The sequence below is a fragment of the Saccopteryx leptura genome, chromosome 5 (genome assembly GCF_036850995.1).
Source record: "Saccopteryx leptura isolate mSacLep1 chromosome 5, mSacLep1_pri_phased_curated, whole genome shotgun sequence".
Lineage (NCBI taxonomy): Eukaryota > Metazoa > Chordata > Mammalia > Chiroptera > Emballonuridae > Saccopteryx > Saccopteryx leptura.
In genome coordinates, this window is record NC_089507.1 from 17066350 (window position 1) to 17084889 (window position 18540).

At 44.3% G+C, this 18540-nt stretch overlaps 1 protein-coding gene across 1 annotated transcript in view; it reads left to right on the forward strand.

The window, feature by feature from the left end:
- The window catches only part of ANAPC4 (anaphase promoting complex subunit 4), a 36119-nt gene that overhangs the window by 12235 nt on the left and 5344 nt on the right, over positions 1-18540 (forward strand). The window contains exons 10-22 of the mRNA XM_066384852.1: positions 1311-1394; positions 2552-2638; positions 3265-3329; positions 3946-3988; positions 4107-4183; positions 5649-5749; positions 5836-5887; positions 10320-10375; positions 13094-13140; positions 14261-14317; positions 14639-14695; positions 14996-15089; positions 18232-18329. Of these exons, the coding sequence (XP_066240949.1) occupies positions 1311-1394; positions 2552-2638; positions 3265-3329; positions 3946-3988; positions 4107-4183; positions 5649-5749; positions 5836-5887; positions 10320-10375; positions 13094-13140; positions 14261-14317; positions 14639-14695; positions 14996-15089; positions 18232-18329 (918 nt within the window). The remainder of the gene's footprint in view (positions 1-1310; positions 1395-2551; positions 2639-3264; positions 3330-3945; positions 3989-4106; positions 4184-5648; positions 5750-5835; positions 5888-10319; positions 10376-13093; positions 13141-14260; positions 14318-14638; positions 14696-14995; positions 15090-18231; positions 18330-18540) is intronic.

Here is an 18540-nt window from a genome sequence, read left to right on the forward strand (position 1 = left end):
CAGTCACTGGAACAGTTGTTGATATTTGCTTTTCCTCTTAAGGTTCTGTGAAAGTATTGTTCCCAGGATTGTACTTGGTGCTATAACAAAATAATTCACTATTTCTTTGAAGTTTGTAATTTTTATTTTTTAATAACGGCTTCATAGAGATATAAATCACATACCATTATGATATTTAATTTTTTATTTATTCATTTTAGAGAGGTTGGGGGGGAGAGAGAGAGAGAGAGTAGAGAGAGTAGAGAGAGAGAGGGGGAGGAGCAGGAAGTATCAACTCCCATATGTGCCTTGACCAGGCAAGTCAGGGTTTTGAACTGGCAACCTCAGTGTTTCTAGGATGACGCTTTATCCACTGCGCCACCACAGGTCAGGCACTTAATTTGTTTTTATCAATAGCCTATAATGTCTTTAAAATTTTTTACATATATTCTATGATGATTTTTAAAATTTCTCCTACTAGTGTTACAAAATGTATTATCACAGTTATTCTAGCTATGTAGAGGGGATTTCTAACCTAGGGAAGGTGAGGGTGAGCTGTGCACAGTTAAACACAGCAGACGGGAAAATCCTAAGGTTTTGTGCTATTAGTCTCAAAACTGTTATGCTTAAAAGGAGCAGGATCCTGACGACCTCTCTGATGATACAGAATTAAACCTTGACTCTTCTAAATTATAGGACTTTTTTTGAACTAGGAGACACTGCTTTATTTAAATTTATTTTTTAATTGAGGTAGAATTCACATATAACAGTTTTAGGTGTACAATGTAATTATTTGATATTTGTATGCACTGTGAAATGATCACCATAGTAATTCTAGTTACCATTCGTTGTACAAAGTTACACAAAGATATGTAAAGATATTTTGTGTGTGTGTGTGATGAGATCTTTTAAGATTGACTTTCTTGCACTACATTATTATTGACTGGAGTCACTATGCTATATATTAAGTCCCTGTAATTTGATTTATAACTGGAAGTTTGTACTGGGGAAGGACTGATTTATATTTTTAAAGAAGTAAGTGTGAAAAAGGTAAAAGGATTAAGAAGTATAAATTGGCCATTAAAAAATAGTCATGGGATGTAAAGTACAGCAGAGGGAATATAGTAATATGGTAGTAATTATGTATGATGTCAGGTGGGTACTAGACTTATTGAGGTGATTACTTCATAAGTTATACAGATGTCTAACCACTGTGCTGTATACCTGACTAATGTAATATTGAATGTCAGCTGTAATTGAAAACAATTTTTTAATAAAAAAAAAAGTAAGTGCATCTAATTGTGACTCATTTTATTATTTTGATTTTATAGCTTGAAACCAATGTATTGTACTCTTTCTTACCTGAAGTAACTCGAATGGCCAGAAAGTTTACTCACATTTCAGCTCTTTTACAGGTATTTATTTATAGCTTGTTTTATGTGTTTATTTACTATAAGTTTCTAATGCTCTGTAAATAAAAAACTTGAAAATTTTATTTTGTAAAGCTAATTATCCATGGTAGGGGTGTCTAGTCTGATGGAGAGATAATCTTACAATGTCTGTTAAAGCAAGAAAAGAAATTTCATTGAAAATCTGCTTTCACCCATTTCTCTTTCAAGGAAGGAAGGAAGGGAAAGGAAAAAGTAGTTTAAATCTTTTAAAATATTCTCACAAATTAAGTAATATCTTGGAATTTTGCAAGTTTTATTGTGAAGAAGATATTACGGAAAACAGTTACCTTCATCTTAGCGGTTAGCTTTCGTGCTTACCGAACGCGTCCCCGGTTAGCTCGTGTCTGTAGGTTGGCGTCTCCATTGACAGTTCGGGCTGGGCTCCGCGGGAAGGTTCTGCCCATCGGGATCAGGGCCAGCAGTCCCGGCTGGGTCCAGTCATGCCTGGGTAGTCAGCTGCCTGACTGGGTGTCCCTCAGCTGTGACTTGTTGTCTGGGCTCCACCCTCTCGTCCCCAGTGGGCTCTCCCAGGCTTGTTCACAAAGCGGTGGCAGAGGCAGGGCTGTCAGGAGTGTGAGTGGAAGTGTGCAAAGCCTTGGACTCAGTGTCAGTTGTGCTTCGTGTTGGTCACTTCAAGGCGCAAGGCCAGCCCAGATTCGAGGACTGGGGAAATGCACTGTCTGGATAGAGGAGCGACGTGGTGTTGTGGCCGCTGCCTTCTCCTCCTTTTTTTTTTTTTCAGTCTACCACAGTCACTGATATTCCTGATGTCAAAGATTTCTGGAGACCAGAATCTAAAAGATCCAGTGTGAAAATTGAATAGCTGAGCAAACCAGCATTTTTGACAATTTGTGTCCATAAAACATAACTGTAAAAAGCTGGAGGATCTCTGCTTTCCCAGCTCAGAATTAATTTAGGAACGTTTGATAGCTAAGTGGATATCAGACGTTAGCTGTGGTCTTCTCTTCCTTGGGCTTAACTGAGTTAAAAGTGACTGAAAGTAAATTCGGGATTTTTTTTTTTTTTTGAGACAATGGACAGAAAGAAGCACATATTATTTAGTTAGCATATTGATTTAAGTACTTTTTACCACATTGATGTTTCCTCCTTCTTGTGAATAGTATATAAATCTGTCACTCACATGTATGTGTGAAGCATGGGAAGAAATCTTGATGCAGATGGATTCTCGTCTCACCAAGTTTGTGCAGGTAATGTCCCCGAGGTTTCCTGCGCATTGAAGAAGGCATGGTGTCCTTACTTACTTTATGAGGTACATGAGAAAAAGCGTTCTGGTTTGTAAAAGGCTTAGATCAGGATTTCTTTGAGATGCCCCGGTTTAACCTCAAGCTATTTTCTCAAGAGACAGGACACTCTTCTCTTTGGTACAGCTTAGGTGGGGCCAGGATTGGGAGGTGGGCAGTGGGCCTAGGGCAGGTGTTGGAGGAGCTGACTAGCTGTTTCCTAGTAACAGCTAGGCACGTAATCAAGTTAAATGTGGATTGGAGGGAAGGTTAAGAAAAAGAGAGGGAACTGTGCTCTTGTAATTTTGAATAAATATGCTTATAATTTAAAACATACGTATAGCCTGACCTGTGGTGGCACAGTGGATAAAGCATCAACCTGGAACCCTGAGGTTGCCGGTTCGAAACCCTGGGCTTGCCTGATCAAGGCACATATGGGAGTTAGTGCTTTCTGCTCCCTCCCTGCCCTCCTCTCTCTCTGTCTCTCTCTCTCTTTCTCTCTCACTCTCTCCCTTCTATAAAATGAATAAATAAAATCTTTAAAAAAACCAAAACATATAATTTTATCCTTTTTTTTTTTTTTTTTTTTTTAGGAAAAGACCACAACCACATCAGTGCAGGATGAATTCATGCACTTGCTGTTGTGGGGGAAAGCTAGGTAATAAACTCATGTTAGGTACTTTGGTTTTTCCTTCTTTTTTAAAAGTAGTTTTATTTTAAAAGTTACTTATTGTAAAAAATAATTTTAATTCTGATACATAGGAATTAAAAAAAATAGTACATATCTCTCTAGCTTTTCTGTGCACATAATATTTTTATGTAAACATGATCATTTTGTGTGTATAATACATGTATGTGTGTGTTTTTAAATGTATAAAAATTAAAAGTTTTTAAATAGCGAAATGAATCTTTAACAGTGTCTGCCTTAGCGTTACCCTCAGAAAGACCCTTCCCATCCTAAGAGGATTCAAAGATGGGTCTATATTTTCTTCTGGTACTTTTATTTTATTTTTTTAAATGTTAAGATAATTGCCCGTATGGTTCATCCGGTGTTCCAGCTTCTCCTCGCTGAGCTGAAATGCCATTTTAGCCTCATGTACGCCTCGGTCTGATTCTGGACTGGACCGTTTCCTTTGCGAGGACAGCAGACTCTTCACTTCTGTTTGGCTTTTCCTTCTCGTTTATTTTGTTTATAATATGAAATGTAAAAGTTTTAAGGGGTTCGTTCAGATTTTGAAGAGCGAAGACTCACCGTCCTTTCTTTCTCGTCGCAGTGCTGAGCTTCAGACCCTGCTGATGAACCAGTTAACAGTGAAGGTGGGTGCGGTGCAAGTCTCTGTGTTTCGGTGGCTGTGAACACAGTCTTAAGTATTTTTTTTGGAGTGGCATATAGTATCTTCCTTGCATACTAACTATATTTTCTCCTCTGAATTAGGGCTTGAAAAAGCTTGGCCAGTCCATAGAGTCATCGTATTCCAGTATACAGAAATTGGTTATCAGTCACTTACAGAGGTATGAAGGTGGCGTAGGATTTTTTTTCATTGCACTGGCGTGTACTGTACATTGTTCTTTTCTCTGTAACCTTCTCTTCATCTGTCATTGTCTTTTTGAGCCTTTTCTAGCTAAAATTATTGCATCGGCATTTGAGGGGAATCTCGTAGCACCCAAGATAATAAGGAATCAGTCCTGTAATTCTGCTTTATGGACTTTGTTTTCCAACATCTTTTCACCAGGGGAGGCCCTGTCCAGGCTTTTTTCTCACCCAGCCAGGAGGAATATTTTGAATAGGGCATATACCCTTTATTGAACAGTGAATTTACGTATGTTTGGATATTATTTTTGTATTTACAAAAAACATTACATGCGTTTGCATTTGATAGCTTGGGAAGGCGTTGGTTATGGCTATCCTTGTTTTACGTAGGAGAAACTGTAGTTCAGAATGGCCCTGTGGCTGGCCCCGAGTCACCGGGGTCAGAGCCAGGAGTCCTGGATCTTCAAGCCTCGTGCTGTTGCTCCCACCAGCTCCTTCAGCGAAGCAGCTGGCAGGTGGATGTGCTCAGTGTTTGCCTTGAATTTTGATAAATCACTCTATGCTGAGTGCCCTAGGCCTTCCTCACCTTTCTCTTGAATCACTGCTGTGCCCTTTGGTCTTCCCCAACCCACACTGTGCCCCTCAAATGTATTCTCCACAGTGGATCTGGTCAGGTTCCTCGGACTTAAAAACAAGTAAGTGCCTTCTCATCCCCAGGACCTTTGCATAGCCTTTAGCACAGCCGCCTCTGCTTTACCCACAGTGGTGGCCTTCTCAAACCTGATGTTTCCTCCTACCTAATGCTTCTGTGCACCCCACTCTGTGCACCACCGCCCTTCCCCACCCTGCTGTTCACTTGCATCTCAGCTCTCAGCTCAGGTATCACCTGTTCATTGAGGCTTCCCTGACCTCTCAGGGTCGGGTTGGTTCTTCTGTCACGCCCCACCCTGCGCCCTTCCTGCAAGGCATTGAAGGTTGTTGGAATGGTGTGACGTCTGACTGTGTGGGCCTGCCTGTCTGCCCCACCAGACTGTCGCGAGAACCCTTGGTGTTGTTCACCATCATGTCCCCAGTACCTAACATAGCGCCGGACCTCCAGTTGGAGCTCAGGAAGTGTTTGCTGAGTGTTAAACGTACAGCTGTCGGGAGAACTAAAGGGCCACACTGCCTGCCTGAGCAGTGCCAGGGCTAACTGGAACATAGTGTGACTTTCTTACCCAACGTAATTTTGTGGTCACGTGCTCCTCTCGGTAGTTGACGATCAAATGATTCTGCTGCAGTTTTTAGAGATTGTTTTGAGAAATAATTATAATATTTCTCATAGAAAAAAATTAGTTACTTTCAGTTTTTATTTCTGAGTATTTAGGGACGTTCAGACAAGGCAGTAGCTGCCTGGCTCCTTGCTGGTGGCAGTGGGGCTGATTGGTTTCCGCTCTGTTTTCGTAGTGGCTCGGAGTCCCTGTTGTACCATCTGAGTGAGCTGAAAGGGATGGCTTCGTGGAGGCAGAAGTACGAACCCCTCGGCTTGGATGCTGCGGGAATCGAAGGTAGGCAGTGCGTTTTTCAATAGAAGACATTCAACGCACTTGACTTACTTGACAAATGATATTTATACTTATTCATTTCCTTTTAGATGCTATTACTGCTGTGGGTTCTTTCATACTCAAGGCGAATGAGCTTCTTCAGTAAGTACTGGGGACACCTGGACTCACTGACCCGAGAAGGTTTCCCTTTTCACTTGCAAATAAGAACTTAAAGAAGGTTTTGTCAGAATTATACCTTTCCATGATTAAAACCAGCCAAGAGCGTCAGGTAAAGCAGTACTTTCCTGCCCCTGTATCCTTAACCCCAGCTGCTGTCTCTGGGACCTTGGAACTCTTATAACTGTTGCTACTTTTAGTTCTTCTGTGGGTTACCTCCATATTTTGAAACTGTATGACTACTGCATTTCTTTTATCCCTGAGTTTTTAGAAGTTCTTCTGCACTGTGTTTCTGTTTGTTGTTTCTGGACTCTTCGCTTTCTTGCACTGTCTGCACCCCGTCCTCAGGTCCTTTCCCCGTCTCCGGGGTCCTGTCGTGTTTCTGGGACCCCCGTCGTCGCTGGTGCCCTTCCTCTCCTTCCGTCCCCGGCGCCAGTCTGGACCTGTGTCCCCGCCTTCCTGGCTGCCACGCCACCAGCCTTTTCTTCCTGCTCTCAGGGGTTGGGTCCAGACCTCCAGGGTCGCCTCTGTTTCCTGGCTTATTTCATCATTTTGCTGGAGAAGAGCCTCCAGTAACTTACTCAGAAAGAAGACGTGTGTGGGAACCCTCTCTCCTCTGTGTCTTTCTCCTCCCTTCACACTTGATTGGTGGTTTCCACTGGACATAGGATTTTGAAGGGGAGATAATTTTCTCATAAAAACTTGAAAGCATTACTGTATAGTATTCTGGACTTTTTGTTGCTAATGAGGGTTTGGTGCTTCTCATTCTTGTTCCTTGGTAGGGTATTTTTTTTTTCCTCATCTCTAAATTCTTGAAATTTCACAGTGGCACTTTCAGATGTGTATCTTTTCATTGATTGTGCTGATAAAAAGAAAATGGCCATTTTAACCTGAATTCCAGTGTATTATTTTGATAATTTCCTATTCTCTTTTTCCGTTTACTACATTTTTGCTTTAGAAATATAATTGGTTGGATAATAGACTTCATGGATTTATCTTCTATGGAAAGACAAAGAAGTAAAAATTTTTTTCTCTCATATTTTTCATATCTTTGTCTTTTGTTTTGAGAAACGTACCTGGCTTAATTATCCAACACCCTCATTCATCAGTACACATCTGCTAAGCAGCTGACTGTTGTAAACACTAGGCTAGATGCTGAGGATAGAGCAGTGAGCAAACTGATACAAATTCTTGTCTTCATGGGCCCTACGTTCTAATGTGATGAGGCGGACAGTAAAGAAACGAGTAATTAGAAGTGTGAGGTGGTGGTAGGGAGTGGTGATAAAGCCAGCGGGGGGGAGGACCCAGGGCAGGCTAGGGGGCTCAGGGTGCAGTTCTGTGCTGGGGAGTAGTGATGAAAGCCAGCCGGGGGGGAGGACCCAGGGCAGGCTAGGGGGGTCAGGGTGCAGTTCTGTGCTGGTGCTCGGGGACGGCCTCGCTGGAAAGGTGGTGGTGGGGAGAGACAGGAGAGAGTGGCCCTGTTGGTATTTGGGGGCAAGAGAGGCAGCAGGTGTCAAGGCCCTGAGTTTGGTGCACACCTGGCACGTTTGAGGGACCCCAGGGAGGCACCATAGCTAAAGGGAGCGGAGCGGTACAGGGTGAGCTGAGAGGTCGTGGAGATAAGCAGGCTGTGTAAGCCCTTTGGCCTTTCCTCTGGGTGTAATGGGAGCTCCTTGGGAGGTACGAGCAGTGGAGGGACAGGATACGAGGGACACGTTGAAGAGACCCCTCTTGTGATTCACTCAGTGTCATGAGTAGGCGGGGACAGACAGAAGCTATGGGAGGAAGGGCGGTCAGACGCTGGGTATGTTTTACGAGTGGGAATAACGAGAATCGTTGAGTGCCTGTATGTGGGTGATCAAATCAGGAGTGGAGGGTGGTTAGGAGCGTAGGCCCTGAGCGCCTGGAGGAGGGGCACTGGCGTTTCCTGGAAGGGGGAAGACTTCGGACAGTTTATATAAAGATACCCATAGAGCTTCTGTTCCTCACTTGGGGTTTGTCTGATACTGACCTTTTTTGTGTGTGTGATTAGATTCAGATTATGCCACCCAGCCAGAGAACGAGGTCATTGGGGGAGCGTCCCTCAGGGTGTCCGTCACCCCTCCTCAGTGATGTTAGCTTTGCTCACGCTGTCAGTGTGTTGAAGTGCCTGTTGGATGCCCGGGGCCGCAGTGCAGCGCACCCTGATGGTGCGCCTCTCTCTCTCTCTCTCTCTCTCTCTCTCTCTCTCTCTCTCGTTCAGGGAGGAGGCTGGGAGCCAGCAGCACGTGGGGTGACTGCAGGCCGTGGGCGGGAGGAAGCAGGGTGCTTAGAGAGGAGGAGCGCTCTGAAGCGGAGCAGTGAGCTCTCCCGCACTGGGAAGTGGGTTTGGTGGGGAGCAAGCAAAGGACACTGGGGACACAACACGACCAGGAGAGCGGTGTGCTTGGGTCTCTCTGAGGGCAATGACTAACAGTCTCTGCTGCTCCCTGAAGTATCTCCACTCCCTGGGTCACTGTTCTGTTTGTCTTGGCCCCTCGTTGCAAGCGCCTTCCTTCCAGTACCTGCTGCCGGGGTTCACTCGGAATTATTCACGAGGCAGTTTGAAGTTGCGTGGCCTCGGCGTGCGGGCAGCCTGCAGCCGGCCGAGTGCCTGCGTGCTGCGTGCGCAGGGCTCTGCTGCGTGGGCCGGCACCCAGCCGACGGCCTCGGCTCCTCCCCGAGCATTCCGCGTCTTCGGAGGACGCTGCATGTGTGTTCTGTCGGGGAGGTAAACCCCTGGGCTCTCTGGGAAAGAACATATTGACCACTCTGTTTCAGTTTGTCCTGCTGTGCCGAGGACTTGAGCGGCTCTGGGCTTCGCAGGGTGCGGGGCTCCGTGCTGCGCTCTCCACGGTGTCCGGCCGTGGCTGCCTCCTTGTGCTCCGTCTGTCGCCAGTCCTCCCTCAGCTTTGGACAGTTCTGAGATCAGTTTCTTCCTACTGCTCTCTTCTCTTGTGAGTTCATGACACACACATATTTCCCCACCAATCCACTGTCGTTTCAATGGGGCTTTGGAAGGTAGAGGTTATAGCTGCGTATGCTCAGAAGACAAAATGAGAGGAAAAGTGATGTTGCTTCTCATGTATGTTGAATTACTTTTTGGTTCACCATAATTACATTGAGTAAATACATAATATTAAGCTTTCTTTGGTCACCTTCAGTGTGAATGAAAGGTATTAAAACTTTTTCTTCTTTGAGATAAGTAGTTATAGCATTATTTTACATTATAGATAGAGAAACTGAGGCAGTGGGAGTTTTTGTGTTAGCCAGGAGTTCCCCCGGGTTAGGGTGAAAGTATTGATTGGGTAAGACACAAAGGAACTTTGTTTCTTTCCTCCTTTTTCCTGCAATAGAGTTTTGATCATACTACTTAGCATAAGAGATGTGACAGTCCTTTAAGTCAGCGGTTCTCAACCTGTGGGTTGCGACCCTGGCAGGGTCGCCTAAAGCCTTCGGAAAATACATAATGCATATCAGGTATTTACATTCTGAATCATAACTGTAGCAAAATTACAGTTATGAAGTAGCCACCAAAATTATTTTTTGGTTTGGGGTCACCGTAACATGAGGAACTGTATTGCGGGGTCACGGCATTAGAAAGGTTGAGAACCACTGCTTTAAGTGAAGGGTTTTATTGGTTACAGAAAAAGGGTAGTGATGATGGCCCTCCTCTCCAGGAGTATTATGAAACTTAGTGCTTGGAAGGGGCTTTGAGATTTAGGAATGAAAAATGTAGGCATTATTTGCTTAGAGTAATTATCTTATAGATATAAGTTTAAAGGGATTTTTTTTAATGATACTCATCTCTGTATTCAGAAACAATTTCATCAACTTGAAGATGGCATCAACTTATAACAGTTAATTTGGGGGGTATATTTGTGTTAAGCACAAGAAAATTCAAGTCTTGCAATCCATTATTGTAACAGGACAAAAAAATTAACTTCCAAAAATAATGTCCGGGGATATCGGAGATAGCGACTTAGTACAAATGTATAGTAATGGTTTTCTTTTGAGGTTATGTTATTTCTTACTGACGAGGGAGGCTATTTTTTGAACTAAATAATGCTGAAAATGTTTTTTCTGGTTTCTTTTATTTGCAAAGGTAGTAACGGATTTCATACTTTTACAAATGCTAAGCGAGACTAGTATACTTTGTGCCAAGGCTGTTATACCAGAATCTGAGTCATTTGCCTTATTTTTTAAAAGAATCGGGATTTGCTCTTTTGAAATTTTATCTTTCGGTGTGTGTTTGATTTGTAAAATCTGTTCTGAAGGCTTAAATGTGGTCCAGATGAGATAGAACAGAACAATAGGGTTGTTATATTGCACAATGGGAAAATGTTACATGAGCCCTATGTAATAATTGTATTTTTTATTTATCTTTATCTTTTTTTAGAGTTATAGATAGTAGTATGAAAAACTTCAAAGCATTTTTTCGGTGGCTCTATGTCGGTAAGTAAAGCATTCTTATTTTTTTAATACTTTTTAAAAAAATTGTAGGAATATCAATTTAGAATATTTCACTTACTCTAGTGAAATTTCAAATACCTGTAAAGGTAGAGAGAATAGTATAAATGAACCCACTTCTACCCTTCACCCAGTTTTTACTCTTTTTAAAACACAGCCTGTCTTATTTCTTCTGTATATCCATCTGCCCTCCCTTCCCCTCCGATGTAACTTGTAGCATTGGTTGTCTGTGTTACTCACTGATAATTAACCCTTTTTTACCTTGTAATTTCTCCTTAGGTTAAAATAACTTTTTAAATTTAATTTAGAGAGGGGGGACAGACAGATAGGAAGGGAGAGGATGAGAAGCATCGATTTGTTGTTGCAACACCTGACTTGTTCATTGATTACTTTCTCATATGTGCCTTGATTGGGGGGTGACAGCTGAGCCAGTGACCTTAGGCTCAAGCCAGTGACCATGGGGTCATATCTGTGATCCCACGTTCAAGCTGGTGAGCCCATGCTCAAGCAGGTGAGCCCGCACTCACGCTGGCAACCTTGGGGTTTCAAACCTGGGTCATCAGTTTCCCAGGTCAATGCTCCATCCACTGTGCCACCGCCTGGTCAGGCTAAAATAACACTTAAATCCCTGCTATGATCTAGGCATCGTTCAGTGTTAGAATTAATAAAGAGAGAGAAAAATATGGCACAGACTCTGCCCCTGAGTAGCTTACCTCCTGTTTTATACCTCAGTCTCTGTCTCTAGATCTGTGCAGTCTGTTACGGTAGCCGCTATAGTTATATAAAGTTACACATTCAGTTTCTTAGTCATGCTAGCCACATTTGAAGTGCTCTGTAGCCACACGCGGCCAGGGGCCACCATGTTGGACAGCACAGAACTTGAACATTTCCACTGTCAGCTCTGTTGGACAGAGATGCATAGCTAAATAGGGTGGAGACGACTTGTGACCCTTTTTTTTTTTTTTTTTTTTTGGTATCTCCACAGGCTCTTTGCATTTGTAGGTAATTAACAAAATATTAACTTGACTAAACACTTGAATGCTCACTTTACAGTGTATGCATATTTTATTTAGGTCCATTTGTACTGTTATTTTTGTGATCTCTCTTTAAAATCTTTGAAATAATCCAGCATACATTTCCCTCCAACATATGCAAAGTTTAGTTATAAATGGAATTTGTCCCATATTTACTAAATGTTTAGTAAAGAGTAAAATAGAAAATAAATTACCTGTAATGTGCTAGCATCTTTAAACAAATGCCCAGATCTTTGTTTCTGATACTTTAAAAACAGACTTTATACTTGTCAACCTAATGAAATTGCTTTTGGTAAAATCATGAATGCGGTCTGCAGATGTTGACATTTATAATTTTTAGTTTTTTCTCAAAACCAACACTAGCCAGAATGGGGAGCCAGAGTGTTTATCTGGCCAGCCTGTTTAATTAGAATAAATGACAGAAACTGCAGCAATCATTTTCCTTTACAGAAGTAGTAGTTTGGTTTACTTATAATTGTTGGAGTGCTTTAGGCAGTTTACATTCTCATCACACTAAGAAGCCGGTTAGCAGAGAAGTGAATGACCGGCCCTGGTCAGTCCTTATCGTTAGAGTAGGACACTGTGCAGAGCACACCGGATCTGTGCTCTGGAGACCTCTAACTGTAATCCGGCTCCGCCACTGGTCAGCTCTAAAACCTGTTTGCTCTTGTAAGATGTCGTCTTAACGAAGACAGGGGCTTCTCTTCCACTGCTGTGTCCCTACCACCTGTGCTGTGCTCAGTAAGCAGTTTTTAGATGGATAAATGAATGAATTAGGGGACCTAGATTATGGCTGGTTTCACCAATAATTGAGAAGTTTGAATTAAAAATGGTTTTAATTTTTTTTAAATGGTAGAGTTGGGGATAGATGGTGATGGAAGGAGACTTGATGTGGGGTGGTGAACACCAAATCGAGTCTCCTTGTGCAGATGAGCATACTCAGACACTGTGCGGAAAGCACATGCAGTGTCTTCATGACTGTGGCCCAGAGACACAGCTGTGATGGGGACAGCCACAGAGACGCGATGAAAGACTACACTGACCCATGGATGAGTGCATGTGTGCCGCAGAAATTTCAGCGCAAATGTCTTTCTGTAGCAAAAAAGCCCAAGGGAAAGAAAGTCATCTGCTTGGTTTTCTAGGGCTTTTGGAAAAAAGACGTACTTGCAGATTTTAAGAGAAGCACCACCAGGTTAGAAGGGGAATCCTAGCAAACATAGTCTTAGCACAAGGCAGCAGTTTGTCTGGAGTGGCGGTGGGTTGGGGTAAGGGCGAAAATGGAAAAGAAAGAATTTAGGATGAATAGACCAACCATTTGGAATGTAAAAATAGAAATCAAATTTAGATTCTTGACCATTTAGGGTTTTTAAAAATTTTATTAAACTTACTGGGGTGACTCTGGTTAATAGATGATATAAATCTAACGTGTACAGTTCTACAGTACGTTACCTCATCTGTGCGCCGCGTTGTTTGCCCAAAGCCAGGTCTCCTCCGTAGATGTATCGATTCCCTTCAGTTTCTAGAGGGAAGGAAGCTTTCCTTGTTGAAAAGCAGCTGTTGAAAGTTGACAATCTGGTCTAGTGAAACATTTAGTCTTGGAGAAACATCTATAGTTAAAACTATGTTTGTAGTTTTTCTTTAAAGATGGCTTTTAAATTTCTATTTTCAGCAATGTTGAGAATGACAGAAGACCACGTACTTCCCGAGCTGAATAAGGTAGTAGACAGTGGTATATTTTTTTCTGTTGTGTGAATTATGCCCTGATTGAGCTCAGCTTTGCTGGTCTTGGTACTCCTTTTATATAGTAATTAGGAGGTTTTCAGGCTGTAGACATGAGACAGATCTTAGTAAGCCTTCTGTTTTACCTCACAGAATGTCTTTATTATGGCTCATTTTATAAGGTTTAACTTCCTTGAATCTTAACTGCATTTGTATTTTCCTTGGAAGTCTAGTACGTACATATTGGTGCCTATGTTGATGTCTGGTGAGCCGGTTTCTTTCTGACCGGCCGCACTGTGACAAGTAGCAGTGCCGTCTCTTTCCAGGAAGAGCGCACAGAGTAGGGCAGGGTTCCCACTTGACTCCTGCGGCCCAGGCGACCTCGCCCTGCGCACAGGGTTCAGACAGGGTAGGGAACCTTGAGCCTGCGAGAACGGAGGGCAGTAGACTTCGCCTCGGTGGAGTGGAGCAGGAAGGGATCGCGGGCGGCTCAACCTGAAGGACATTCCTGTGCTGTGCTGACTGGCCTTGCAAACCAGGGGAGTTCACATCAGCTGTTCTAGGACTTCATTCTTACCTTTATTTTGGGACGTGAAATACGTTAATTGTTTGGAGGGACCTAACTGTACTTTTTAGAAGGCTGAGAAACCCAGGAAAAGGCAGAGAAAAGTCATCACAAGAAGCTGAGGCCAGCGCGGAGCCCGTGCTGTTGGGGACAGCCCCTAGCTTAGGTTGCAGCTCCTCTGGGCCTGCAGGGTCCCCCCCGCCCCACCCCGCCCGCCCCCTGTTCCCGGAGGAGGGACACCCAGGCGTCATTGTAGCACACGCATCACGTCATAAACAGCTTAGGCCAGGAGGGAGCTATTGGATTCTTCGGCTGGAAGATGGATTTAAATGTTGCATTACATGCTCCTCAGAGCCCCAGGACTTCACATGTTCAGAGTGACATCTTCTGGATGTCTACTGATACTTCTTCAAAGGAAGTTTGCTTATTTGGCCTGTGGCTTTTAGTAGATAGTAAAAGAGTCACATTTATTATTACATGATATTTCTATTATTGGGAAGCTTTCTTTTACCTTGATTTTTTTTCTTTTTGTTCTTTTTTTGTTTTTGATAGATGACTCAAAAAGATATCACCTTTGTTGCTGAATTTCTTACTGAACATTTCAATGAGGTAGGATAGTGGTATTTCTCTTATGCTGTTTTTCCTTAATAATTGCAGTAAACTTGGGTAACGGTAAGAAGTAGACAGATTTAATCTAATTTAATTGAAGTCTTAGCAGTTAACGCTTTTTAAATATTGAACTAAAGAATGGTAGTGCTTATTTATTAAACGTAAGTTCTGTGGGTTGAACTTTTATTTGTATGTATATCTTACAGTCCATTAAAGAAAAAGTAACTGCATTCAATAGCTCTCTCAAAGTTTTTAGTTTTAAAAAAGATGTTTTTGGTGTGTGAGTTGACTTACGAGTTAAATTGCATTTACTCTTTCTAGGCTCCAGACCTTTATAATCGGAAAGGAAAATACTTTAACGTTGAAAAAGTTGGTCAGGTACGGGCTTTGGATTTAACTTAATGATCATTATTTTTTAAAATATGCTTCATGAAAATTGAACTCATAAAGTTTAAATGAGATTTATTATAGTCTCCACATTTGCAGCATATTAATCTTGTAGTAGTTAGCAGTTTCTTTGGTTGCATGGCATTTAGCAAATTTTGGTGACCACTTAGAATAACAGCAATGTACTTCACAAGAGGACTAACTTATTAATAGAATAATGCTAAATGTAAACAATTATTGCAGCCTGATATCTTGATTTCCTTCATCTACATTTTAATCCTGTATTTCTAGTACCTGAAAGATGAAGATGACGATCTTGTGTCACCCCCCAACACAGAAGGAAACCAGTGGTATGACTTCCTTCAAAACAGCAGCCACCTTAAAGGTATTGCGTGAACCGAGTCGATTTTGGCCAGTTTGTTGATTTGAGACCAGTACACCCGCTAACAGTTTTGCTAAACTCTCTCTGAGTCCTTATCAACTTCTTTAGCTTTATCTCCTGTGTCCGTTTTGATTAGTGAAACAGCAGAATAACAAATGGTGTATGACGTTACCGTGATCAAAAACACTGACATTAACTGTGATATACGGAGATCGCTTGTTCTTAAGTATTGTCTGTTTTGCGCCTTATAAAAATAGGATATTACGAAGAAAACTAATGAGGCTACAGGTCAGAGAAGTCTGTTTTGCTAGTTCCAATCTGTAGACTTCTAGAAGCATCATGATGCATCCGTGTGTGCTCCTGAGTGGTAGGGTTTTGTTATTGTTGTTATGCCTTTCATTTTCTTTTTTTTTTTAATTTTTAAGTGAGAGGAAGGGCTACATTAGCCCAATACGGTGACGTGGTCCTGGCGCCACCAGGCTGGCCCGTGGCCACAGCCCTTGTCAGGCAGGCGCCCCTTCCCCGAGCCTCCCGATGAACACAGTGAGCGGGGAGCCCTGTGCCTCCCCCGCCCTCCGTCCAGGGGCTCTCCAGGCGCCCCCTTCCCCGAGCCTCCCGATGAACACAGTGAGCGGGGAGCTGTGCCTCCCCCGCCCTCCGTCCAGGGGCTCTCCAGGCGCCCCCTTCCCCGAGCCTCCCGATGAACACAGTGAGCGGGGAGCTGTGCCTCCCCCGCCCTCCGTCCAGGGGCTCTCCAGGTGCCCCCTTCCCCGAGCCTCCCGATGAACACAGTGAGCGGGGAGCTGTGCCTCCCCCGCCCTCCGTCCAGGGGCTCTCCAGGTGCCCCCTTCCCCGAGCCTCCCGATGAACACAGTGAGCGGGGAGCTGTGCCTCCCCCGCCCTCCGTCCAGGGGCTCTCCAGGCGCCCCCTTCCCCGAGCCTCCCGATGAACACAGTGAGAGGGGAGCTGTGCCTCCCCCGCCCTCCGTCCAGGGGCTCTCCAGGCGCCCCCTTCCCCGAGCCTCCCGATGAACACAGTGAGCGGGGAGCTGTGCCTCCCCCGCCCTCCGTCCAGGGGCTCTCCAGGCGCCCCCTTCCCCGAGCCTCCCGATGAACACAGTGAGCGGGGAGCCCTGTGCCTCCCCCACCCTCTGTCCAAGGGCCCTCTGAACCCTGTTGTTCAGGGGCTGGTACGGTGTTTTCATTGTGTAGCAGAGGCATGATTCCTTAGGGCACTGGCCATTGGTGCCTGAACTTAACTCCAGCTTCTCTCTCCTTCCCGCATGCTGGGGATGGGGCTGCAAGTTCAGACTTCTCCTCACGGCTTGGTCTGCATGGTGTCCCCCCCCCCCCCCCCCCCCCCCCCCCCCCCCCGCTTGCTGAGGCCATCTAGGGCCCTGGTATGCATGGCCTCATCGGAACGAAAGATGCTCCTATCACCCTGAGCACTCAGGAAATTCCAAAGGTTTTAGGAGCTCTGTGCCAGGAACTGGGGACAGGACCGCACAACTTTCTGTAATACGACAGCATCTGTCAGCTGTGGGAGATTAATGTTTATCTTCTCCAGCTTAGCTGACACACGAGATGCTGTGAGGAGGGAGCGAGGGAGGCCTGCAGGGTGCAGTGGGAGAGGGTGTGCTTGGGCGTCGGACTTGGGCTTAAGTCACAGACACTTAGTCATTTTCATTCTTTTTTTTCCTTAAGTGAGAAGTGGGGAGGCAGAAAGACTCCCACATGCGCCCCAACCAGAATTCACCCAACAAGCCCACTATGGGGTGATGCTCTCCCCATCTGGGGCTATTGCTCTGTTGCTCGGCAACTGAGCTATTTTAGCATCTGAGTGGAGGCCATGGAGCCATCCTCAGCACTTAGGGCCAACTTGCTCCAACTGAGCCATGGCTACGGGAGAGGAAGAGAGAGATAGAGAGAGGAGAGAGGGGGAGGGATAGAGAAGCAGATGGTCACTTACCATGTGTCCTGACCAGGAATCGAACCCGGGACTTCCACATGCTGGACTAATACTCTACTTCCGAGTCAACTGGCCAGGGCCATACTTAGTCAATTTCATAGTGAGCAATTGTCTGAACCCCCTACATCTATTTTTTTTTTTATCTGTGAAATGGAGAATATGATGCTTATTTTGTACAACTATTTTAAACAATAGAAATAACATGTAAAAAGAACCCAGCACAGTTGGTGTCAATAAATGCTAAATTAGGCCCTGGCCGGTTGGCTCAGTGGTAGAGCGTCGGCCTGGCGTGCAGAAGTTCCGGGTTCGATTCCCGGCCAGGGCACACAGGAGAAGCGCCCATCTGCTTCTCCACCCCTCCTCCTCCCCTTCCTCTCTGTCTCTCTCTTCCCCTCCTGCAGCCGAGGCTCCATTGGAGCAAAGATGGCCCGGGCGCTGGGGATGGCTCCTTGGCCTCTACCCCAGGTGCTAGAGTGGCTCTGGTCGTGACAGAGCGACGCCCCGGAGGGGCAGAGCATCGCCCCCTGGTGGGCAGAGCATCGCCCCCTGGTGGGCGTGCCGGGTGGATCCCGGTCGGGCACATGCGGGAGTCTGTCTGACTGTCTCTCCCCGTTTCTAGCTTCAGAAAAATACAAATAAATAAATAAATAAATAAAAATAAATGCTAAATTATTACTTTCTACTGAAAAAGTAGTCTTTTTATAGTGAAGAGCTTATCTTCATAGCACTGGTTTCTTGTTTCCTGTTTTTGTTTTTGTCATAGTCTTCTAAAACAGCACAGGACGGCTGTTGTCACTCCATTGTGGCAAAGAATAGGGAGGAATGAACTTAGTTTCATTATATGTCCCATGGTTCCCAAATCTGCCCTTTCTTCTCACAGTCGGCTGAAACACACTGTAGGATTTTGGGGGGGAAATAGCATCTAGAGCAGTAAGCTGCCAGGACTTGGCTTGCAGTCAGTGTGGTTGTGTTTAGTGGGCTGTCAGGGAACAGTGGAAGGCAGAGGCCACGACGCCATTTTTAGTGAGGTTGTGTTAGGCACCATGAGGTGGCCAGGGAGAATTCCCCCATCAGATGAGCTGTGCGGGCCGGCTCTAAGGGTAGAGTGTTTTTTCTGATCATCGGGTTTACTACAGCTTTTATTGTTTGTTTGTTTCTGTTTTTGTTTGCAACCAGAAAGTCCTTTGCTGTTTCCTTACTACCCTCGAAAATCATTGCATTTTGTGAAAAGGCGGATGGAGAACATTATTGATCAATGTTTGCAAAAGCCGGCAGTAAGTTTGAAATGCATGTCTTTGTGTTAGAGCAAGAACGTCTACATTATGTGGCTCATTTATGTAAATGAGCATAGTTATTAATTCGAACCACACAAAAATGCTGATATTCAGCCAGTTTTGATGAACAAAACTGGGAGATTTATATGGTTCACCCTAATATTTCCTCTTCTTGTTAGTTTCTTACACCAATTAAAAGTGGAAAAGATTA